Source organism: Crotalus tigris, unplaced genomic scaffold (genome assembly GCF_016545835.1).
Source record: "Crotalus tigris isolate CLP2741 ecotype Arizona unplaced genomic scaffold, ASM1654583v1 scf7180000017731.4096049, whole genome shotgun sequence".
In the NCBI taxonomy this organism is placed as follows: Eukaryota; Metazoa; Chordata; class Lepidosauria; order Squamata; family Viperidae; genus Crotalus; species Crotalus tigris.
The window spans coordinates 3134821-3161303 of NW_024096599.1; the positions used below are offsets into that span (position 1 = coordinate 3134821).

A 26483-nucleotide genomic window follows, 5' to 3' on the forward strand; every position below is an offset into this window, starting at 1 on the left:
TTAATAGTGAACATGAATAAAGCCTTGTGACTAATACTGTTTGTAAAAAATATTTATTTCAGAATGCTGTAGCATGGCGGTGTTTCACATTTTCCAAGGAACCAGTAAATCCATCTCTTAAAAGTGCAATTCCCTCTTACAACATCTCTCAACTAGCAGCTCCATCTGTTATATCTCATGTAATGAATGCAAGCTGTGATACACAAGTAAGTAGCTTTATATATTTGTATAAAAGTGCATAATTGTTAACCCCAGAGAAAATATGCTATGTTAAACTTTGGTAGCATTATTTTATTGACCACATGCCAAACTTCTATTTGGAGATACTAATTTGACTTAGTAGTATACCTAATAAAGAAGTCCTGGTTGTGTCTAAGACAGCAGTTCTCAACCTTTGGGTCGCGACCCCATTTGGGGTCGAACGACCATTTTACGGGGGTCGCCAAACAATGCGATCCGCCATTTTTTCCCTCCTTATGACCGGGGTCGCCGTATAAAAAGGTTGAGAACCACTGGTCTAAGAGATTGTGTAAAAAAAAAAAAAGAATAATTGTACTTTATATATTCTCACTATGTATATAGCTTAAAATTATAAAGATTTCTTATATCATCGCTTAGTTTTTTAAAATCATAGTTCTGTGTAAGATTACGTAGCTCACTGATGTCTTTTAGCAAATACTTTTACAAATTGTACTTTCTGTGTAATGCATAATTCTATATCAGTATCTTTCTTTCCAGGATCCTGATCTTTTAGTAATATGGGTCCAGTTTCGTGCACCAAGCAAGTGCACATATTCAGGTACAGATTTGCTATCTTCTAAAATAAATTATGCTAAAAATCCTGTGGCTAGGTTTAACTGAACATAAATTTGTTTTTTAAAAATGTTTGACCAGCCTAGTATGGAAATTTGAACACATTGATATAAGACACCATTTATGGGGAAGGGGTGTACTTTATATAACTGGTATAGTTACGGATTTTGGGGGATGGGTAGGTTTGAATGCTATTTTACTCGATGAAGAAGAAAGCAGAGACTGATTGCTCCCTGTCTTGCTGCACAGAGAAATGTAGTACTTTCCTTATGCACAAAAGGATTGGAACTAATACAGGTAGTCCTTGATTTACAACAGTTCATTTAGTGAACGTCCAAAGTTACAATAGCACTGAAAAAAATGACTAATGACTGTTTTTGACACATACAACCATTGCAGCATCCCCATGGTCATGTGATCAAAATTAGGATGCTTGGCAACTGACTCATATTTATGACAGTTGCAGTATCCTGGGATCATGTGATTCGCTTTTGCAAACCACTGATAAGCCAAGTCAATGGGGGAAGCCAGATTGACTTAACAACTGTGGCAAGAAAGGTCGTAAAATGGGGCAAAACTCACTTAACAAATGTCTCACCTGACAACATACAGTTTGAGCTCAATTGTGGTTGTAAGTAAAGGATTACCTGTAATTTTTTTTTAAAAAAAAATCACTGTAAAGCAATGATATGATAAAACCTCTATTATTGAATATATATTAAAAAGAACAGAATTCTAAACAACTTAAAAGTAATTTAATAAAAAAAATTTATGCCAATGTTAAATTAAAGCAAGAGTAATAAGCAAAGATCCTAAATCATAAATGAGTGGAAGCAAAACTATCTCAAGGAGTAAAAATAAAACAAAACAAAACATGAAAGGTGGCCAAATATACCCATTTAATGAACAAATTCCATAAAACAGGAGCTCCATAGAAAACTGAATCTGCTCTCTGGCAGTCTGGTCATATCTCCTGGTGGATTTGTAAATTAGATACATGACAGCACCTCAGGAATCTGCAGGAATGGACTACAATACACAGATCTCATAAATCTTTTTATGGCCTATTATACCTATATCAGAGGTATGGTTGAAATTAAGCACATGCTCATACCAATACTTTTATTAAGTGTTTCACTGCATTAATTATTATTGGGATTTCTATGCCACTCCATTCCATATCAGTGCTAAGCTGTTTACAAAAAACGATAATACATTAAATGCAATGAAAAAAGACAAAGTGCTGTCAGGATAGCTAGCTTTTTACAGTCCTGCAAAAACCCAGGAAGGGAATGATGGTCGAGATGTGTGAGCCAAGCGGTTTCATAGAAGGGAGTCACTAGAACATATTCATTTAGATGTTAAGGGGTTAGGGGAAAGAAAAATGAGTATCCCATAACCTCTTCCTATATTTTAATGGTTATTTGTTGTCAGTTTTAATGCTATCCTGTTTGAAAGCAGTACCATATAAACAAATAAAAATGTTCTGGGTATTCTAAATGATATTCTAAATATTGTCATTTTAGTAATGGTATTCTAAATGGTATCATTTAGATATATGATTGTATGATGAAATATTTGAGGACAAAGTTGACCCTAGAATAAGAAATGATATTTTATGCTTGAATTTTTTCAGATTCTTTGGGACCAGCTGATGAGTACCTTGCAAGAATTGACATAGAAATTGATTGTCCAGAGCCTGGTAATGTTTTAAAAAGTATACCTTTGAGTGCAAGATCTGGAACCCCTAGGATATATGCTCCTAAGGGCCTACAGGTATTCTGAGAATTTTTTTTTACAAAATTTACAAATAGACTATTTCTGTATTTGTTTTCTAATAGTAATGTATACATTTTTTCCCCTCCAGACACTATATATGTGTACAAAAATAGGATCATCAACAAAGCAGCAGTTGCCATTAAAGAATGCTGGGAATATAAAAGTTGATTTGAAGATCATGGTAAGTTTATTAATTTTTATTTCCGGGTACTAACTTAAAAATTATCAACTGTTTAGGGAGGTGGTGAATGAGATTAATGTAATTGTTTATTTTTTTAAATAGATTCTTTATTATAAGAATCTATTTCGTTCCATGAGTTTTTGAAGATTTGTGACAAAGCAATGATCAAAACCTGTGGCTAATTTGATGTGCCATTTTTTACAATTTTTATTGAAAGTTTTAACAGCAATTATAAGAACTAATGCAATAAAATAGAGCAGAGAAAATGAAAAGAGGAGAAATAAAAACTAAAAGTAGAGTAAGAAAAAAAAGAAGAAAGTAGAAAAAAGAGAAAGATATGAAAAGATATAAAGAAGTGGTTTCCAATATTCTTCACCATAGTTATAATTACAATTATATTTTAATATTTCTCTAAATTCTCTCTAAACAACTCTGCTCTTTTCTAGTCAGTTGAATCAGATAATTGTATATCTATCAATCCTGAAGATCTGATTCTTATACCTGGAGAAGAACAAGAAGTAACTATTGAATTTTCTCCAAAGGACTATAAAAATTCAGATAGGTAATATAGCATATTTTTTAAAGAATTATGTTAAATAACTACTATTTTTCTAGCTCATCTAACAATAATTTTGTTTTAATAGTGTTGTGAAAATAATGGTATTACCATCTGGGCCAGAATATAAAGTAATAGTGAAAGGTGATGTGTCAATGGAAGAAAATAAACCTTTGGTACAAAAATGTTCCAATTCAGAAGTTCCTCCAATTCTTGCCAACAAACAACTTTTGATATGGGGAGGTGTACAGATTGGCAGAACAATGTAAGTGTCAAGAACAGTGCAAGTAATGTATACTTCTTTATTGCTTTATAAAGCCTGAACCACACGTTAAATACTTTATTTTAACTGAGTGATGATAAATGAAACCTTAAAACAAGATTTTTCTAACATATACATGGGTTAGGGGTCTATTTTCCTCTTGAGAAAATGCACATTGCACAGAAAAGGTTGCTACCAAACATACAACTATCTGTTACTACTACAAGAGATACTTATTAAGTATCTTATTAAGTATTAATACTTAATACTTCATGTATTAAAATACAACCCTACATTTAATTAACAGCTAAATTGGTGATTGCTTTGGCTTCCAAGTGATACAGTTCTTTCTTGATAGATTTAATATATTTCTTTAAAAATGCATTTCCTGAGTATAAATAAACTGCCACCAAATGTTAAGGTATTGTAATTTTTAGGCAACAGAAACTAATTCTGCGAAATGACTCTTCATCAACTACTCAGCAGTTAAGATTGTTAATAAGGGGTCAGGATCAAGACTGCTTCCAGGTGAGACAAGAAAATGGTAAATAAAGCTGATTGCAAATGAGGCTATTTTTGTTTGTGATAATAAGATAACTCTAGAATATTTTTTTTCCAGACTGAAGCCTGCTATATAGGATGGTAATTCCTAAGGTTTATTGTCATTGAATTCAGCAGAATTTGTCAAATATGAATAAATTACAAAGCTTACATGATTCAAGACTTTAAAATTTTGAAAAAAGATGATGGTTTTATTTAATGTTAAGCAACGATAAAATGTTTTGTACTAATTTTGTTAGAGTAAACCAGCATTCCTTAGTAGAGTAATTGCCAGTTCTGAAGTCTATCTCTTGGAGAAATGTTGTCATTTTCTAACTTATAGTTTTGTGACAAAGCACCTCTTCAGAAAGTAGATTTTTTGACTCTGTAACATTTTCCATGTGCAGGTTTAACAAAGTAGAACTGGGTGTGAATGGAAAATAATTGCATCAAGATTTTCTGAATTGATGCTAATAAAATTTTATATATATATTTGTCAGTAGAACAATTTGTCTTAATTTATAGAACTGTATAAATTATTTCAAATTAAAATTATTTATTGAGAACTTAAGTGAACTTAATATGATTTTTTTTCTTCCACATTTGTAGTTGAAAGTTGGAGAATACGTGTACAATAACTGCGAAATCAAGATCCGACCAAAGCACGATTATAGTATCTGTGTAACATTTACACCATATCGTTTAACTTGCATGTTTGCAAAGCTGGAAATGAAACAGCTTGGTGTTCTGTCTCAGCTAGGAATCAAATTCACTGTAAGTTGTCTTTCTCTACTTACAATGTGGTGTTTAATTATTTTTACTACACTGGTTTTCTTCAGTTCTGGAATAAATTTAGAAGATAATTATATAAATTTGGGGGAAAAATTACAACATGATCAGAATAAGCTTATACACTACCACAGTTTCTCATTCCTAAGAGAATAAAATATCCTTGAACTTCTGATATTCCTTGTCATTATGGACTTTTCAGTGTTCTTTCCAGTGTTTGCATTTACTATTATCTGTGAAATTTTAAAAATTATTTTTAACATAATCTACTTAGCCTGTCTGGATTCAGCCTCTGACCATGTGTCACTATTGTAATACATTGTGGCTGCTGTTCCCTAACAGAGAGAGGAAGAATATGTGTTTGTTCTGATTAATATGGGGGAATGAGAACCCAGGAAATTATAATCCCCATTTATGCTAAAATAGTGGTAAAACATAGTGGTAAAACTGTATATTTGTTTGAAAGGCAGTTATAAACTTTCTTAAGAAAAGCAGAAAAAAAGAAGTGCAGATAAAATAACTTATAATATGGCTTCAGAGATATAAGAATTTTAAATGCCACTTCAGGACTTTTTGAAGATATACTTTAAGAAAGATTAAATGGCTGATTTGATTATGTTGTTGCTGCCATGAGGGATGGGATGGAGTTTTTTATAGGTTTTTATTATGTGGTGGATTTTTTAAAAATGTTGTAAGCCACCTGGAGTCTCTTATGTGTGATATGGGCAGCTATATACATTTGTTTAATAAATAAAAAATAAGAAAGAACCTATTCAATTAGTATTACATATTTAATTAATCTGGTTTTAAAACTATTGCTGCTGATTAACCATTGTGCTATTTGTGGTCTATATTCAGTGTCATAAGCATGGATCTTGTTCATACAATACAGATTTTATTATGTTCTGATAACCCCTCCCCAATATAAAGTATATATAGTATGTAAGAGCAAATAGCGGAGAACCTAGAGGCGAAGGCAACCTTTCAGACATGGTGCCTCTAAGTAGTTTAAACATTTATAGTGTTAACATTCTGATAACTTGATAAGTGGGTGCACCTGAAGATCTTTATGCCCTTTCATAATTTAGGATCCTCCTTTTTCTTAAACTAAGCAAATGAAAAACAATATGAAGAGACTCTTTCAATTAATGTCGTTCCTGTTTGTGCTTTTTTTCCTCTCTGTCTTTCAGATACCATTATATGGTTATGGAGGAAAAAGCAATGTGAGATTAGAAGATGTTAAAAAACAAGCTAACAAATATATAGTAGGACTACCCGATTTAGCACCTGGTAAAACAAGTCATACTACTTTCTCTATACAAAATACGGGGTGCCGGGCTGCCTATGTAAAAGCATTGTGTTTTAAAAACATTTATGAAAAAAATGTCATGGATCCAAATACAATGAGAATCCTTCCAGAAAAGTTCATCCTTAAGGAAGGTTCAAAGCAGGTAAACATTTAAAGCCAGTCATGTAATTGCTTGGATAAATATGACATTTGTAAATTCTTATGCATTTCAAAATATCAATTATAATTTTGTTTTATAACCATACATATTTTAATAAAATACACTAGCACTTACAGAAGTCATGTGCAATTTAATAAAATAATAACTATCTCTCTCAGAAAATTGCAATTACATATATTCCGTCTGAAGAAATCAAGAATTCATCTGTGTTGTCTACAATTTGCTTGTTTTATGGTGATGAAATTTTGAGACAATATTGCAGGTAAGATCTGTTTTTCTGAAAGCCAAACTAGCTTTAAAAACTCATAACTATTGTCTTAAGAGTCAATTATGTTCACAGTCTAAGATAATTGGTTCAAAGGAAAGAAGTAAATTCAAATATCAGGAAATTCCATATACTGGAAAAATGTGCATTTATGCAGTTTTTAATGTATATTATGTAAGGTTTTTGTCTGTTGAGTTTTAACAGTTCAATTTATTAAACCTATAATTGTTTAAAATGTACTAGATTCAGAGGACTTTTAATATTGCCTTTCAGTTAGCTTCATTTTTTTCTTTATGGTACTAACAATCCTAATCAAATGTCAATAGTAAGTTTCAGTTGCACTATTCACATCAAAGGACAATTTAACAAGGACCAGGTAGATTTATAAATTATTAATTAATGTAAGAGTTGTCTTGAACAGTGCCTGTTAATTGTTAAATTGTTGAACAATGAATTACAGCAACCTAAATATATTCTCCCATATGTAAACAACACTTTTAATCTGAAACTTAGCTGGAAACTGTTTTATACTGCAGATGACTCCATTGGAAAGGCTCTAGACTAATGTGATTCCAGTTGGCTCTGCCCCACCTGCATTTTTCAGAACTGTATTTGATAACCTGAAGGATTTTGATTTTTTTTATGGCTCATACATATTGGAGGCCTGCCATATCATAATTTACAAAAAATGTATTCTAAATGACGTTATTATTATGACCTCTTTAACAGACAAGAAGAACATTAAGTTTGGTTGCAGAAATATTTAACATCATCTTCATGGATTTTTATTAATTATAGTCTTTAAAAGCTTTACTTGGTCCCAGCATCATGCAGAGGACTCAGAATAGATTAATCTCTTTAGGAACCAATAAAAAGTAAGATTATTGCTGCTCAGAATTCTTTGTAGATGGACGAAGGAACAAATGGAGTGTTGTTTTATTCCATGGAAGGCATCTAAGCAAATAATTGCCAGTAAGATTCTTAGGTTAACCATGGATGCTTAAAATATTAAATAATGTCTTTTTCCTTATAGAATCAAAATTATATTGACTTTAAAGTTCATCCATTGTTATATTGTGTTTATATATAACAAGGAGTAGCTCAGCAGTAGCTTGTTAGTATTCTTGGATATGCTACTTTTAAACTGGTACAACTGGAACCACTATTTTTATGGAGTATTTCTCTTTTATCACAACTTCATGAAACTAATGGTATGTTTAAAATCATATTAAAATTTTCTACTTAGAACGATACAGCATAAACCTGAACAATTGCAAAAAATACTTTCTCCTGATAATCCGGTAGTAAATATTAAATTTGATGAAGAATTTCCTGGAGAAGAACTGGTAGAAGAAGGTATTCTGAAATTAGATGTAATTTATATTATATGTACATACTTAAAATGTATTGTTTTTTTTTTTTGCATTCCTCTCTCACTTTCTAAATACCATTGTATTATAAAACCAATGCAGATACAGAGATCATTTTCTACTAACATTGATTCTACTTCTACTTCCTCCAGGGTGATTATATCCTTCTTGCTCCCTGTGTCATGATTCTGTAGATATTAGCTATGATTCCCATTCATTGGGCTTTTGACACACTCTGTATATCCTTGGTATTTGATTGAATGAATTGTCAATCAGACATTTTTACTAATTTGCTTTGAAAGTCTTAATAGTTGCCTTTTTTTTCTTCTATTTCTGAAATTAATTTCTGACCTTAGCCAAAAGATTTTTCTTAAATTATAGTTCCTAGGTAGCACTGAGTAGCTTATTAATATTTTTACTTTTGGTTTGTATTAGTATTTTTATTTGCTATGCAAATAAAAAATTAAGCTCAGAACTAAACATGTTTTCCCCCAAAATAACCCTTTTGTAAGGTAGGTTGGGCTGAGGGAGACTGGCTGGACCAAAGCCACTTTCAGCCCTTCGAGGCAGGCCAGCTCAAGAAACAGATATGAAAGGGATACTAAGAATGCTGCTTTATTGTCATAATAATAAAGGAACCAAATTTGAAAGCCTGATTATTTTTCTTCTTGATCCATCTTGTACTAAGATGGTATTATTTTGAGTTTTGTCTCTCACACTTGCTTCATCTTAGGACTGTGTAATTGTTTCTCCAAATCCTCCAGTGGTTCCTTTCTTTCTTCTCTGTGGTTAGCTCTTTATTCCTTTATACTCATTCACTGAGATTCTGTGACTGACGTCAAACCTGGATCTTCTGGTTACTCCAATACTTTAACCCAACATACCACATTGCTGTATGTCTACTTCACTTACCATGTACTATAGAGCGAGTTATTTTAAGAATTGTTGTAGATATTTAATGGCACTGGCTGGTTTTTCCATTTTCATTACTTGGACAAAATTTTAAGAAAAATCTGTTTAGATGATCCAATCCCTCTCCAAAAAATCCAGAGCAAATAGAAGATTCCTGTATGTAGAGTCCATTTGTTATTGTTTTCATTATCATTGAATCTGTCTGTGAAATTATTTGAGAACACGTTCCACATATGGTGAAACTATAAAGATTAATGAGATGCAAAACTATAGTTAATATTGGAACAGTGGAGCTTTTCTTTCATTAATTCAATTTGCCTAACTAATTTTTTCTAGTATATGACCTTCCACAACAGCTAAATGATCTCCAGTATTTTTTGACAAACATGCGAAAGATTACACTCTCTGTTATTAATGATTCTGCTGGCACTGCATCTGATTCTGCTAGCACCGCATCTTCAGTACATCAAATGGTATTGGAGAGGTAATGGCTTATTTATTGTTTTTTTAAAGAATGCTTTAAATTGCTAATGAAGTAAAATTGAAATCTTTAAATTGATAATAAGCAGTTCCTTATTAAATAAGCGAATTACAGATTAAGTAAAAAAGTTAGATCTTAGTGGCCAATTAACATGCACCAGTAAATTTTAACACTATGTATCTGAATAAAACATATCCTTAACATGTATTCCTGATATCTTTTCTCTTTGTTCCATTTCTTTTAGAACAAAATTAGAAAATTTTAAAACTGTAGCCCAAGAATAAGAGTAAATTACTCTCATATGATACCATATCATGGATATGGTCCTAAAGTCCCTTTCTTTCTCAGGGATTCCAGAGACAGAACAGTTTATGGTTTTGAACTACTTTGAAAAACTTTACCTAGGAGCTAGAAAATGTCGATATTTCTTGGTTTCTCCTTTGGAAAATGTGTGAAGTTGAGAAATTTGAAGGGAGGGAAAAAAGGAAGCACATGGAGTTTCAAGGAAGGGGAGGACATTTCTTTTTTTCTTTGATATTTATGTGGATGTCTCTTAAGCAAATAACTCTGGAAGGGTCACTATACACAATGTTAAAAAAAGAAAAATCTAAATACAAACAGACACAATAAATACAAACAGACACAATAAATACACATAGAAAAGCCAAGACACTTTACCCTTTAGCCTCCATTACAACCTCATTGATATTGGGCTCTGTTACATTGAGCGCTAAATGTTTTGCAGATATTCCTTGGTTTATGACCCTAGTGGAGCCTGCCCATGACCATCATATGTCATAACAGTAATAAAATTTGGTGATTGTCTTTCAGTTATACTTTTCAATCTTTATTCTCTTAATAGCTAGTAATTAATTAGTTTTTAATTATTTAAAGACCTGCTATTCCTGAGAAATCTGCTATGACTCTGGATGTATTACCTGTTAAAGGGCCTCATGGCTGTGCCCTATCTTCAAAAAATGATGGTCTAAATGAAAATATACTTCTTTCTCATGAAACTTGGACTCTTCAACCAGAATTCCTGATTCTCACAGCCCCTTTTCAAAGTGAGTAACTTAGCAAGCTTTAGTATATAATAAAAATATTGTTGCAACCTCTCCCTGTTGATTTAGTTTTATTTTGAAAATTATTAATCATACAATATAATGTGACTTTGGAATATGGTAATTCTCCATTTTGAATAATCAGTTACCAATTCAGAAAAAATGGATATCACTATTTTTGTCAAAATTTACAAGTTTAAGTTAACAGTAAGTATATAAAATGTTTATAATTCAAATATTTGTGAAAGATGCCTGAAAACTCATGTAATTCTTATTTCAAAAGGTGGCGCAACAGTTACTAAATATACACAGATAACGAATAACTCAAACCGATCATTGAAATTTGAACTATCATGGCCTGCTCATTGTCTTACAGTAACTCCTCAACATGGAATTATTGAACCAGGGTAGGTACTTCTGTTGTTTCTGAATATTTAATGAAAACAGACAGATAATGCCATATGATACTGTATTCACTTACTTGAAAGAGTCATTGAATTTGGAATACAGGTAGTCCTCGAGTGATGAGTGTAATGGAGCCTGCCCATTCCACTCATAACTTGAAAATTCGTGGAGTGAATCTCATTCCTTTAGCAAGATCATTCTCTTGCTCGTTAAAACACACGCGGCTCGTTAAATAAACAGGTATCTCAGGGTGAGGAAGGCCATGGAGGGCCTCGTGCTGGAGCAGGCTCCAAGACCTCCCCGATCCACTAAGATACCGCACGCTTCCCCCTCCCTTCCTGCTGCACCGGACTCACCTGGAAAAGATCCAACTCCTTTCTGCCGCAGTTCCTGCTGCTGCCCAGATTTGAGGCTGGGGAACGCTTTGGCGCACCCCATGCGACCCGATCTGGGCTCTTTTCCAGAGGTCTTTTCCAGGCCACTGCGTCCAGATGTAAGGTTGGGGGAGGCTTTTTGAGTCCCCCGTGGCCTGATCTGGGCTTTGGAGGCCTTTTCCAGGCAGCTGCGTCTGGATCTGAGGCTGGGGGAGGCTGGAAAAGGCCTCCGGAGCCCAGATGAGGCTGAGGAGGGGCTCAAAAGCCTCCCCCAGTCTCAGATCCGGCTGCAGCAGCCTGGAAGAAGCCTCCGGAGCCCAGATTGGGCTATGGGGGGCGCAGAAGGGTTCCCTGGCCACAAATCTGGGCGGTAGAGGCCTGAAAAAGGCCTCCGGAGCCTGGATTAGGCCGCGGAGGGGGGGCACGAAGTTTCCAAGTCTAATTAATTTCATTTTGTTAAAAGAGTTTTTCTTCTAGGGCCGTAAGTGTGGCTTCCTAATGTTGTCATTTGACTGTAATTCTTGACAAGTTACAAACTCATTGTGTATGGAGGAAATTAATTCTTTGATTAACTTTAATAAATTACATTTTAATTGCATTTTCATTGCAAATTTTGTTTTTGTGTTATTCCTCCTAATATTCAAGAGAACAGAACTGTGCTGTAGAAAGAATGTTTTTTTTTATCTTATAGAATTGACAACATTTTAATAATCTGAAAGCGATAGAATCCATTACAAACTAACACTAAAAGGTTAATAGTTTTTCTACTGTTCACAAGATGTCTTTTGTGAATAGAGGGTATATAATGAAAGACATTTTCCACATTGCAGGTTATGTGAACATAATTTATGGACAGTTTTTAGCTATTTTTTATTTATGATTTTTTTATTTTATTTATAAAGTCTATGGTGTTCTAGTGCTTTATGGATGTTTTGTTAAACGATCCATCAGTATATAAGCTTTTTTATTATATATAACCACAGTGGAGTTTATGATTTTTCTATACAAATCAAAATATTATTATTTTGTACATCAAGTTTTCTCATTTCACTTGAGTTCAAAACTAAATATTGAATTCTTTTTCTAGGAGCAATATTTCAATTCATGTGAGTCCAAACCCATCACTTGCAGATAATAAATCAATATTTCCATGGAGTGGCCTTATATATATACATTGTGATGGTGGACAAAAAGTAAGTGCTTCAAAAAAGTTTTAAAATAAAGTGTTATTCATGATACCATACCTAGTTTTAATATTGTAAGCATCCATATTTTCTGAAAGATATGGGAAGGGACTGCAGAGAAAATTGCAATGGAATAACAAATATGAATCTTTGAACTCTGTTTGGAAGACCTAGAGCTTTGTACTTGTCAGTGGAAAAAATAAGTACACACGTACTCAGTCACTTTTGATTTATGCCAACATGAGAATTATCAAACCCCATTAATCTCATCACAGCGTATTGAACTTTATTCCAGTGAATATGGCAATATTATAGGAACAACAATGATAATATGAAAGATGGTGAGCATATTTTGCAAATCAAAAGAATATTGAGACTATTATAAATTGTTACATAATACATGCAAATTTAAATGAAAATCTTCATCAGTATCAATAAGACATAGCATATTCTCTTCATATCAGTAATCTTTGTTCTACAGTGCCCCTTTATATTTGAAATATTAATTGATTGCCTGAGAAATAGGGTACTGTCTGCAAAACCAGATGGTATATAAGACAAGACAAAGGACATAATTCACATTTTAATTCAACTAATAAAAAGTGGAACCAACTTTTAGCATTTACAGGTAGTTTTTGCTTAGTGACTACTTTGCTTAGTGACCATTTGAAGTGGTGTAAAACAGACAGCTTTGTGACCAAACCTTGCATTTATTACCATTGCAGCATCCTATGGTCATGTGAACACCATTTAGGTACTTCATAACCAGCAAACATATACAACTATCACAGCATCCTGTAGTCACATGATCACAATTTGCATGTTTTCCAACTATTTTGCTATAAGCAGATTTAATGGAGAATATGGAAATAAAAGTCATATGTTGCAGTCATGTGATGCTTCACTTAATTACGTACTATTTAATGACCAATTGAGAAGTTATGTAAAGCCACCATGGTCATGTGATTTTACATTTAGTGACTGTGACATTAGCAATGGAATTGCTGGTCCCAGTTGTGGTTGTAAGCAAGAGCTAATTGTATATTTTACAAAAACATTGAATCATACCTTGTAATCTTTGCTATCTTTACCTGGGTTTAGTATTATTGTTTTATAACTCCCATAAAAATAAGAGAGAAAATCTGTTCATGAAAGATTCAGATATATTTTAATTAGAACGGGATTAAGAAACTCACATTAATTATGCCATTGACAAAAAAATTCATCTGGAATTCCTTCTTTGCATGGTTTAAATAACATCTCTCGTAATAATAGTGCAGCCAAATTATTCTGATCTTGCAAAATTTTTAGATTTTTTTTTTTTAAAAAAACTTTACTTGCTCATTTGGAACCAATGAATCAAGTCTATTATGCTAAGTATAATTGTCGGAAAGATTGTTGATTAAGTTCTGTTTGTACAAACTTCCCAAAACAATGTTATGGGAGCTTGATCAGATATAACAATAGAACTTATATTACAGTTATCTAATTAATCAATTAAAGATTGAGATCAGGAGCAACTCTTGTAAGAGATTGAAGAAAAATATAATCCTTTAGAAATGGATTGAAATGTAATCATATAGATTTAAAATGTATTCCATGTATGTGATATAAATGTAATAGTATGATCCATTAAAAATGATTAAAACCACCTTTTATAATTACCTGGTAAAAAGTATTTTTAAAATAAAAAATATTAATCTGTCCAAATATATAATCACCCAAATTAAAAAATATCAGCTATATCTTGGTTCTACAAGTAAATAAAAAAATTAATCAAAATTATTACTTTGACATCAGCATTCTTGAGCTGTACCTAGACCAGGGATGGCAACCTTGGCTTTTTTATGACTCATGGACTTCAACTCCCAGAATTCCTGAGCCAGCTGTGCTGGCTCAGGAATTCTGGGAGTTGAAGTCCATGAGTCATAAAAGAGCTAAGGTTGCCTACCCCTGACCTGGACACTAGTAATGGACAAAGTGAGCAAGAAACTTTACATTTTTTAATAAAACTTGTTAGTTGGAAAATATGCTACCAGAATTCTTCTGATTTGCCATCGTAGACTGAGACTACTCTCTTCTAACAGTGTCTAGTTTTCTAGCAAAGCTTAACTTATCATAGATGAATAGTCCATCTCCCCAGTACGAAATCCTTATCAAGAAAAATGAAAAATGGAAATGAAGGTTTCTTGAAATATTCCCTTTTTAAGTGATCCATTTAAGAAAGTATCCTTCATTTCTTAAACAAATATTAATGCCTATTACTTTCCACAAAACAATAATGTTATAAATAAAATATATATTTAGTAAAATATAGTTTTTATTTATGTCTAGGGACTTGTTAATAGGGAAAATTATTTGGTTTTCTGATATTTTTAATAATTTTTCATTTAAAAAAATAAAATAAAACCACACAATAATTAATATTTTTAAAAAGCAAACATTTTCAATAGCATCTGAATCAAGATATTTTGCTATGCTATCCTGAGAACTTGCAGAAGGCTCTAATCCTTAAGTCTACAAATTATGTTATAAATTCTTCTGTGGGCAATAAATACTTTTAAAAGATTTAAATTCATGTTTTCTATAAACTGTTGGTTGGATTGCTTGTTAGCTGATTACCTTTATTATTTGCACATTGCAGTTGAATTGTAGTAATTATTTCCCTAATATGTTAGGGTGTGTGTGTTAGATAACAGTTCTAAATAGGGATCCATATGTTAACTTGAGACAAATCCTAGAAAAAGCTATGAATTATATATCTTTCTATTATGTATAGCTTGTTAAGGTTCAAATTCGGGAAAATATCGCTGAGAAATCATCTGAAAAGAGCTCACTAACTGCTAAAATGGGTGCTCATCAACAACAGTCTGAACTAGCTGTTTCTCACATACAACCATGCCAGAAAAAACAGCTGACCAAACTTGAAGTAAAAAATCGGACTATATTTTTTCCTGAGACAAAATCTGGTGAACACTCAGGTAAATTCTAACTTAGTATATTGGTATCCTTGTGGCACATGTTTTTAGTGCTAAGAGAGGGAGAGATTCAGACACAGACAGACACTGAATAAAAAGAAGAAGAAGAAACTCAATTTTAGTGTCGCAGAATCTTTCACTCTCTTTGCTGTCTTTTTTTGATCAAGCTTTTCTCAGGAACATTTCCTACATATGGCTAAAGTTTTTGAAGGAGAAGCTAGGTCTGACAAGGAGACAGCAAAGGTAGCAAAAAGGAGACAGCAAAGGCAGCCAAGTGCTTCTGCTTCAGCCATGGCAGCTAGGTGCAAAAGGTGAAAGAATGGTGCAGGGTACTGGGAGAGAAGGCAGCTGGCAAGTTATGTTTGCTGGGGTAGCTGCAACTTCCCGGGATGTATCAAGCAGCCCCAGAATCATGAAAGTCTGGGGTTTCTTGTCGTCCCTCAAGGCACGGTGCAAGGTGGCCCAAAAGAAAGAGGTTGGGAGAAGGTAGTTGAAGATAGCCCCTTAGCTTACTGAGGTTCAGGGCTGGGAGGAACCAGACATGGAATGACTTGGCTTGGGATGGGTAGTGACTTAATGACCTACAATTCTCAGTGCTGAGTGCTGGGATTGCCATTATAAGTCATTATGGTCACGTGATATCTATGATTGTACCAACAATGGAAATTCCAATCCCATTGTGATCATAAATCGAGGACTGCTTGCATGAACTGCTGTGCGACTTTTCAGATTCAGCCTTCAGAAAATGCTGGAGTAAGAAGAGACTATTTGTATCGTTGTTGGTCTTCTGTAGGAAAGCTACAATACTATAATTATAATTTATTATCACTCCTGACCAAATAAGCAACTTAGAATTTTCAACAAACTGCTTGTTTCTGTGGACTGTTGTGAAATAAAATTATCATTTTATTGTTTGGCCATTATATTTTACAGAAAAATATCTAGAGATTGAAAATAATGGAGATGAAAATTTGAAGTGGTTTTTGACTTCTTTTGCACCACCGTATGTCAAGGTTAGTAAAAAAAAAAAGGTTTTCAAAGATTGGGACAAGAAAACTTTCTAGAAGAAAAATTTCTAGATAAGATCTAGTAAAGAAATAATCTGCTCATTTAAGCATTTTGTTTTGTGTTTTTACTGCTCTTTGCAGCCATGAGAATGGCTGCAACTATTTATTAAACATCTTTTATTCAAAGCACCATGTACAGTAGGTTAACATGCTTTCTATTCTTCAGCTGAAAAACTAATTAACCAGGACATACCAACTACTGTAATTACAGCTATTGCTAACTTACATATTGCTGATATAAAAGTTTGGATCAAATCAGAAAGTGAAATCATTTGTATTAAACATTATGCTTCATATTATTACAGAAAACAATTTCATATTTCATTCAATAATATTGATTACTTTAATAAGAAAGTGTTTTCTTATACGTACAAGAAAAGTTTGTTAAATTACATATGTAGAAAATCGGTTATATCATCAGAACAGCAAGTGTGGGTAGAATGTTTTGTAAAGTTCTGTTTAATAAAAACGTGCTTTTTATTTAAAAAACACACACTTCAGAATTGACTAGACAACCCATGATCCACTGTGTTATTGTTGCAGAGATATTTTCTTAACTGATAAACAGAATGACCACGGGTGGACAAAAAAGCAATGGGAAAGGGAGTGAGTTCTGACTTTTGGACAGTTTCCCCCTTGATTTTGCTTGTGGGAAGCTGACAGTGAGTGGCGGAAATCAGGACTGCGGGACTGCGGTGGCATGGTGCTACTGCACAACTTTGCCAACACTGTCCTTGAGATTTCATTCCTGTGGGAGTAGTGGCTCCTGGATTTTGGATGCATTCTTTAACTTAGCCCATTTGAGGTACTTTCATTAAAAAAACATATGGATGGATTCAATGCTTTTGAAAATGTGCTAATTGAAGACAGTGTATATCGGGTTTAAAACCATCAGCCTTAATTTGTTCACATACATTGTTATATGACATTCATCTATTGAATCTACAGATGATAGATAAATGTACTTTTAGTGAAAACTTGAAATAATTTGAAATGTTTCATAATAGTATTGGTAAACAAGAAAAACAATTTTCACGTAATGGTTACACCATGAAATTAATATATTATTGAAATTCATCATCTTTAGTCAATCAAAAGAAATGTAATTAAATATGATTTAAACACTGCTTTATATAACTAATAGTTTTGATTAAAAATTGTTTAATTTTAGGGAGCTGATGAAAGTGGAGATGTTTACAGAGCTACATACGCTGCTTTCCAATGTTCCTATCTTTCAGGTACTCTTGAAATTTGTGGAAAAGAAAAAGTAAGTCACTAGTTGATTATGTTCATGTTAATTCATTACATTTTTAGATGATTTTACTTTAAAGGAAGACAAGATATATCCCAAACTCTTAGATTATAATCGATAAAACTGTTCCTCAGTAAAAACAGATTGTTGTGAAAACTTCTGTTTTGAAAATAAATCAAGAATATCAGTAGGATTTTATTATTTAGTCTTAAATATATAAAAGCGGGGTGCGGTGGCTCAGCAGTTAAAGACCCTGAGCTTGTCTGCCCAGGTTCAAGACCTAAGTGCCATCCGAAGAGGTGAGCTCCTGTTACTTGCTCAGCTCCTGCCCATCTAGAAATTTGAAAGCATAAAAATGCTAGTAGATAAATAGGTACCACTTCAGTGGGAAGGTAAGAGTTCTATGTTCCTTGGCATATAGTCATGCTGGCCATATGACCAGGGAAATGTCTTTGGACAACGCTGGCGCCCCCTAGAGTCAGAAACAACTGGACAGGGGAAACCTTTACCTTTATACCAGTGTTTCTCAACCTTGACAATTTTAAGGCATGTGGACTTCAACTCCCAGAATTCCACAGCCAGCATTGCTGGCTGTGGAATTCTGGGAATTGAAGTCCACGTGCCTTAAAATTGTCAAGGTTGAGAAACACTGCTTTATACGAAAACAATGTTTTTTGTTTTTTTTTAGTACATTGCACAAAATGAATGCTTCACATTTCCAATTATTCTGAAGTAGTTGCTATTCCATTATCTTTGTCCCTTATGCATTCAGGAAATATAGTTTTCTTCCCTTTTTCCTTCACATGTTACTAGGGGTGATAGAAAGCCAGATTTTCGTGGGCAAAATGTGATTAGGTACAAACAGGAACACCTTAAAGCAACTATGTCTTTAAATTGACATGACTAAGCTCTACAGCTGATGTGCAAACCCTAGAAAAGATGTGCTTAATTTAAGATGTTTCCAGTAGATGCTCTTTGGGTGCTCTGAATCGCACTTTGCCCTTTGAATGTCTACACAACCCTACGTTGTATCCATGCAGCCTTTTTAGGCTCATCTGCCATCCATTTTAGCAAGATTAATTTCAACTTTGTTACATTTATCATATGTTGTAGCAATTCTGGCAGTTGAAAAGAAAAGAATGGTGAAATACATGTCTAAGATACAAGAATTTTTGTTCGTTTATTTTCAAAAGTTTATCAAAAGTTCATTTTCATTCTATTGTTTTCAGAGGATAGTGATATTTTGGTCCATCACAAAAAAACTCTGTTCCTTTTTCTCTGTGGCATATTTTCTTTTCTTGATTCAAACAGTGAAGAGTGTTTTCTATACAATTTATAAGCAAGTTGAATGGGTCAGAGGCATAAGATAAGGCAATAGGACAGCTCCTTCTGGGAAATTAGGCTGTTACCGTCTCTATTGCCCACAATTAGTTTCCTCCCCCCCCCCCGCCATCCCACACTTACCATTTCTGTGTAATGTATTTTTCATGGTGACCACTAGGTGATAGGAAAGAACAACAGATGCCGCTTTTATACTCCCAAATGACGGGGGGGGGGGGGGGGGAGATTCCTAAACAAAGTTGATGCATATATTTTAATATATATTTCTGCAGAGTAGATAGAAAGGCTTGTTAGGTTTCTAGGTGAAGGAAAGTTTTATTATAAATCACTTAATAGAGCTGGAAGGGACCTTGGAGGTCTTCTAGTCCAGCTCAAGCAGGAGTTCCTATATCATTTCAGACAAGTGGTTGTCCAATCTCTTCTTAAAAACCTTGAGTGAGGAAGCACCCACAACATCTGAAGGCAAGCAGTTCCACTGGCTAATTGTCCTCACTGTTAAGAATTTTCTCCTTAATTCTAGGTTGCGTCTCTCCTTGATTAGTTTCCATCTGTTGTTTCTTGTCTTGCCTGCTGGTGCTTTGGAAAATAAATTGACCCCCTCCTCCTTGTGGCAGCCTCTCAAATACTGGAATACTACTATCATGTCCCCACTAGTCCTTCTTTTCTCTAGACTGGCCATTCCCAAATCCTGCAACCGTTCTTCATATGTTTTAGTGTCCAGGCCTTTAATCGTCTTAATTGCCCTTCTTTGCACTTTTTCCAGAGTCTCAACATCTTTTTTGTAATGTAGTGACCAAAACTGGATGCAGTATTCCAGATGTGGCCTTACTAAAGCTATATAAAGCGGTACTAATACGTTACGTGATTTTGATTCTATAGCTCTTTTTATACAACCAAGGATTGTATTAGTTTTTTTGGCTGCTGCTGCACACTGCTGACTCATGTTTAAGTGATCGTCCACTAGGACTCCAACGTCCCTCTCACAGTTACTGTTTTTGAGCCAGGCTTTGCCTAATCTGTACTTGTACCTTTGATTTTTCCTGTCTAGCTGTAAAACGTTGGTTTTCTCCACATTAAATATCATTTTGTTAAATAGGGCTTATTGTTCAAATCCATCAAGATCTTTTTGTATTCTGAGCTTGTCTTCTGGGGTTTTGGCTATTCCTGCCAGCTTGGTGTCATCTGCAAATTTGATGAGATCCCCTTTTATTCCCTCATCTAAGTCATTTATGAAGATATTGAAGAGTAGTGGGCTTAAGATAGAACCTTGTGGTATCCCACTGCTTATTTCCCTCCATGTAGATGTGGTACCATTAAGGACTACTCATTGCATATGGTTTGTTAGCCAGTTACAAATCCATCTGGTGGTGATGCTGTCAATCCCACATTTTTCTAGCTTACCAAGAAGTAGGTTGTGATCTACTTTGTCAAATGCCTTGCTGAAGTCTAAATATTCTATGTCCACAGCATTTCAGTAGTCTACTAATTTACTCATTTTGTCAAAGAATGAAACAAGATTGATTTGGCATGATCTGTTTTTAACATACAAACTCACATTATGATCATGGACCACTATCAGCTCTCTGCTATTTTGTGAATACAGTCTAGTTCACATATTCTCCCTTGCCAAAATGAATCAGTGTGGGATTAGTAATGAATATGTTCTTCTGGCATGGAGGCAGCCCAGGTTGAAGTCCATCTTTAGGCACAGAAATGTACTGAGGAATTCATTGTCTCTCAGCCCAAACTACCTTATAGGATGGTTGTCAGGAAAAAGGAAAGGCAAGATAAACTCTTAACATTAAATTACTTTTGCTTCAGTGTTAGCTATGTGCTCCAGGCATTATTTATTTGTTAAATTTATATGCCTCCTGACTCCCCAGTGCATGGCTTATAGTTTAGCATGTTGCAACTATGTTGCAAACTGCTTAAAACAAATTAGTGTGGAGTATCAGCAGATCAGAGGAATTCTTCTAGTAAGGACTGTGTTCTCCTTCATACTGCATATGAGGCTTCTACTAAAGTCTGTATTTAGTAATGCATGATGGAAAAGAGAATAGCAATATCATACTAAAGACCAGATTTTTTTTCTGCAAATATTGACACATGTCATTACTGTTGTGCAAGCTATATTGGCTGCCTGTTAGCTTCCACATAGAGTTAAAATGCTGATGGTTACTTTTAAACCCCTTTTATGGCATAAGACCTGGTTACTGAGGTTTCTGCTTACCCAGTGTGTTTGGGCCCAGTTGATGAACTCCAGATCCTTTTGTTAAATGTTGTCACTTTATAAGACCTATAAAGCGTATGCTTCCACCCTCTGCTATAACATTCCCCCCCCCAGCATGTTGTCTCCTGTGATTCCAAAAAGCCTTTAAAATCTGGCTTGGTCTCGGTCTTGGGGTTAATGTGTTGTTAGGGGGAGTACAGACGAGGTTGGTTTTAATGGTTGCTTATTTAAAGAATAAGTTTTGCAATGTGTTTTGTTAATAAAATCATAATGTCATAATGTTCAAATATACAGTAACTCATCATTCTAGTAATGCAATCAAGTTTGGTAAAATGTACATTTATGATTTTCTGTTTTTTTGATAGATTATAGTATCCTTTCTGCCTAGAGACAAAGGACATTATTCTCAGTTTTGGGATCTTGAGTGTCACCCATTGCATGAGCCTCATTTGACAGACAAATACAGGCTTCAGTTTTGTGGAGTGGTAAGAATATGAATGATGTAGTTAATTTTTGTTTGAATTAGATTCATAATTAATAGACTTCTTTTACATAGAATGGAAGAAGAATGAAACAACACCTCTGTGATAAACAGTTTCTGTGTTTATTGCTTTCTGATTAAAGTCTTAAAATGAACTATTTAAATAGAATATTTTTGTGAAGTCTTATGTTATATACTTTGTAAAATGCCAGCACTTGATAAAACACTAACATTTAACTCTTACATCTTTTCCTACACTCTAGCAAGTATAATGATACTAACTTTGCTGTGAAAATATCAGTTTGAAGAAGCAGTTCTGGTTTACTTAATTTCTGTAGAATAAAATTAATTGGTTGATTCTGTTTCTGCATAATTAATGGGTAAAAAAGCATAGCACTTCTCTAATTAATTACATTTTGCAATTTATATATTGTAACAGAGTATCCTAAGCAATAAACAGTTAAAAAACAAAATATTAACATCATCATTGGTAAAAATCAACATTCGAGATGTAACACAAAGAAGAGAATACCTCAGTATATTTGATCACAACATATGGTATGTAAATTGGACGGTTTATAAAATACATTTCTGCATATTCATTATTTGTAAAGAAAATAAATTCTCAATGTTTTAAATATACATTCTATTTAGTAGCATTCTATGAGATCCACAAACTGCTATGTAATAAAATCAAGGCCATAGATTTGCCTTGTACAAGGATTTGCTTTTTGCTTTTTAGTGTGTTGTGTGATCTACTGTTATGATTCATGAATCCTGATTTATGATATAACATTATGTACAAGCCAAGCTACTACATGGTTATTCTACAAACCATGGTTAAATATGGCTCAGCATGATGCATGACTCTTGCCATAATGTCTGAGAAAATATAAATGGTGCTTTTCAGTCATGCTTCTCTAAAAATCAAAGCTTATTGAGTATGTAATCCTAAACAGTTCCCCCCTCCCCAGGGAATCGACTTACTGAAACAAAGAACAATCTTCTTATGAGGAAGAATGATATTTTACATTCAGAACAAACACAAGATGCAAACTATGAAGCAGTCTGCATCTAAATACTCTTTACTCAACTAAACATCTTAGTACTGTTCAAGAATTGGGGGGAAATGCAGCTTTATTTTGCAAGCAAGAAAAATAATTCAGATGTTTCTTAAAACTAAAACAGTGACATGCTTTGGTCTTATAGAAGACACTTTGTAGCTTTAAGTAACTTCCCAATTACAAATATTGATTAAAACAGAGGATTATGTTTAGTAGTGGTTTTTTTTGTTTTGTTTTTTTTAAACCAGGAGAGGGGTGTATGCCCAAGAAGACGTCTATACATTTTCTCCAACTAGGGTTGGCGAATCAAGTACATTAAAAATCAGCATGAAGAATTATTCTATGTCTTCCTGTCAGGTATATTGACTTCTAAGCATTGTTTAAAGTTGCATTTGATAAATCTTCAAACTAACATACCCAATGTTTAATACTTGTTCTGATGTTAAAGTTGTTTGGATCATTGTCCGCTGCTAATTTACTTTCCAGTAGAAAGGAATATGTATTAAAATTGGAAAACATATGAAATTTAAATCCTAATATTGAAATGTATATCAAAATTTGTAGGCCAAGCTTAGCTATTATATTTTTTTTTCCCCTGGAATCTGCATAATTGAAATGTATGTCTCCTAAGGGATTATATACTTGCTGGGTAATGAATAAAACAACACAAATATTTTAAACAATTATTAAATTACAGCTCAACTTTAGAAGTCCTGGAGAACCTTTTTATATCAAGCATTCCCATTATAATTTGAGGTGAGTGAAAATGTATTTTTTTTTCTTAAGACAGGTGTTAGAAGGCATACAGGTATTCCTTTCTTTACAATTGATCATTTATGACTGTGTGAAGTTAAGATGGCGATGAAATAGTTACTTCATGGCCCATGAAACAGATGGGATCATGGTGCCCACAGAGGGGGAGGTGATATGATAAACGACATGGAAGCAGCAGTTTTGCAGGAAAGAAACATACATTCCAAGGAGGGGAGCAAGACAGAAAACAACACAATTTGTAGGTGGATCAGAGACAGAGAGTTAGCATAATCACTCCCTATAATCTTTCAGGATAGCTTTATGACTGGTCATAGTGTTCTGTGGGCACTTCACTAATGTGCGTGTACTAGATTCACAATATTTTATTTATTTATATCTCACCTTTATTAATAAATAATAATAACTCAAGGCAGCAAACATATCCAGCCCACCTTCCTCCTCCTACTTTCCCCACAACTTATGAGATGAGTTGGAGTGAGAGAGTGACTGGCTCAAGATCACTCAAGCTGCCTTTCATGTCTAAGGTGGGACTTGAGCTATACCTGGTGTATAACAACATCACAGAGTAAATGGAACTGAACATCTTAGCATTGATAAATGGGAAAGTTTGCTGCCAGAATTTGGCAGGACAGTCTGGGAATGTGCTTGGGGCCACTTGTGACTCACAGATTGCTTACTCTGTATTAAGTATTACAGCTTCTTTTTAGCTTACTTGATGGCCTTAGGCACCCTTAATTGATAAGGTTGTCTTGAATGGTGTTTAGAAGAAATTGTTATAATTATGAACTACAAGTAGTCTTTGCTTAAAGGTGTCTTGTTCAGTCACAGTTCTAAATTGTGACAGCACTGAATGAGTGGTACTTACAATCAATCCTAAAAATTCCAGCCATTACACCACTCCCACAGTCACATAATTGTGATACTGGTGCTCCACAACTAGTTCATACTTTTGACAGCTGCAGCCTATGGTCATATGATAGCCATTTGTATCTTTTCTGCCATCTTCCCACAAACAAAATCAATGCAGAAGCCAGTAGGGAAGGTGGCAAGTCACTCTAGTATATACCCCTGGCCTCCCTCCATTTGTACAGTGTGGTGTCCTGCTTCTTTCATCTTTCCGGTATTCGCATAGCTCCCTCCTTCCTCTGGCCTCCTTTCATGTGCCATAATGCCCTCCTTCCCTGGCTTCACATCATTCCTGTGGTGTAGCATGATACTCTTTTTTATTCAGCTTCCCTTTGCCTATGCACAGCCTGCACCAAGCCTCCCCCTACCCCCTCATTACAACCCCACAGTCTTTCCCTCAGGCTCCCATTACTTCCCACACAATAGTTTGTGTGTCCTGGAGTTACAACAGCAATGGATTCTGCAAGAATTGTTATCACTAAGCTTTAACAAGCACGTGACAACACTCTTTACAAACATTTTGCTTAGTGATGGCAATCCTGGTTCCAACTGCCTCATACCCCCAAGGACTACTTATATACAGCTAAGAATGTAATCCATATTATAGGTAATTTCTGTTTAGTGTCCAAAATAGCACAACCAGCTGACAAATGGTAATATGCTATTATGATAAGAAAATACTCTGCTGCTAATAGAGCTTTAGAACTTTCTTTTTCTCAATCTAAACAAGTTGAAGAAGTCTGTTAAAAGCTCATCTAATTCTTATAAATTTCTCTCACAGATGTCACCACTACTGCAATTTACCAGTCCAGTTCAAACCAATGTCCCCAGGCATTTTCAAATGCTTATTGGTGGTTGAGACAGATAAAAGTGGAACTCTTACTATTCAACTAATTGGTGAGGGTTTGGCAGAAAATAGTTAAAACTGTTGTTAACCGTGCACGCTATGACTAAATTATTAAATTTCCTTTTTTGTATAGAAAATAAATTTATAGGTAACTCAAGTATTTGTAAATTTTAATAAAGTAAATTTATTAATGTATGCTATCATGGAACTGGTGCACTTTGCCTGTTGAAAGCAGCAGTGTAAGTAACTTTTGTTTTGATTATGATTTCTCAAATGACAGTGTATGAGTTCATTTTTTTAAAAAAAATAAAGCTTTTAAAAAATATTTCCCTTTTATTGTGTTTATTGCTAACTCTCCTTTATATCTGTTATACATGAATATTTTCTATCTAATAGTCAAACTGTATAAGGCAGGGGTGTCAAACTGCCAGCCCGCGGGCTGGATGCATCACATGGAAGCTGCGCCCACCCCATTGCCAGCAATGGCAAAACCGGCCCAATATGTTGCATGACGTCGCAAGTTTGACATGCCTGGTATAAGGTAACTATTGTTGACAGTTGCTACCAAAGTTATGTATCCTTATCTGATTTGCTCATTATTGCAGTGCAAGTTCATATAATATGGTTTTAGGCCAGATGACAATGGTGTTATTAAATCTCATCTAGAAATGTTAAAGGTTGAACTAGAATTTGTATGTTTAAAAGTTGCAAAGGTTCTGTGAATGTTTTCAATTAAATCATTTCTTTCAGATGGACTGAAAATGATAACATTGTTACAAAGCATTTATAAAATACAATAACTTTCTCATGAGCAACCAAATTGTCCTGGATACTTTCACAAGTGAAGTATCTGTCCAGAAGTTGAGTAATATGTAATGGTTCCAAGTAGACCACTTAATTCCAGCTGATTCAAGAACATTAAATTCATTGTGTGACTGGTGTTGAAACTCTTGGCAGTCATTACTGTGACTATTGTAGTAATGGGTATTGGTGCTACAGTCTCTACTATGGATATACAGATTATAAGTTCTCTGTATATTGTTCTATTTGGATCTAGCTGCAGTTTATGTGTATTATGTATCCTAGAAAGTGTTACTAGAAT

The 26483-nt window shown here is 34.1% G+C and overlaps 1 protein-coding gene across 4 annotated transcripts in view; it reads left to right on the forward strand.

Moving 5' to 3' along the window:
- CEP192 (centrosomal protein 192) overlaps window positions 1–25706 on the forward strand; it is a 60954-nt gene extending 35248 nt beyond the window's left edge. For all 4 annotated transcript variants that reach the window (XM_039339278.1, XM_039339276.1, XM_039339277.1 and 1 more), the window contains 23 exons: window positions 63–206; window positions 739–799; window positions 2450–2589; window positions 2681–2773; window positions 3220–3335; window positions 3418–3594; window positions 4029–4119; window positions 4741–4905; window positions 6111–6371; window positions 6548–6651; window positions 7901–8010; window positions 9273–9420; window positions 10312–10481; window positions 10762–10885; window positions 12345–12450; window positions 15221–15422; window positions 16353–16432; window positions 17658–17753; window positions 21675–21794; window positions 22230–22348; window positions 23103–23211; window positions 23552–23610; window positions 25316–25706. In XM_039339278.1, the coding sequence (XP_039195212.1) occupies window positions 63–206; window positions 739–799; window positions 2450–2589; window positions 2681–2773; window positions 3220–3335; window positions 3418–3594; window positions 4029–4119; window positions 4741–4905; window positions 6111–6371; window positions 6548–6651; window positions 7901–8010; window positions 9273–9420; window positions 10312–10481; window positions 10762–10885; window positions 12345–12450; window positions 15221–15422; window positions 16353–16432; window positions 17658–17753; window positions 21675–21794; window positions 22230–22348; window positions 23103–23211; window positions 23552–23610; window positions 25316–25457 (2937 nt within the window). In that variant the 3' untranslated portion in view covers window positions 25458–25706. The remainder of the gene's footprint in view (window positions 1–62; window positions 207–738; window positions 800–2449; window positions 2590–2680; window positions 2774–3219; window positions 3336–3417; window positions 3595–4028; window positions 4120–4740; window positions 4906–6110; window positions 6372–6547; window positions 6652–7900; window positions 8011–9272; window positions 9421–10311; window positions 10482–10761; window positions 10886–12344; window positions 12451–15220; window positions 15423–16352; window positions 16433–17657; window positions 17754–21674; window positions 21795–22229; window positions 22349–23102; window positions 23212–23551; window positions 23611–25315) is intronic.
- Window positions 25707–26483: the final 777 nt, after the last annotated feature.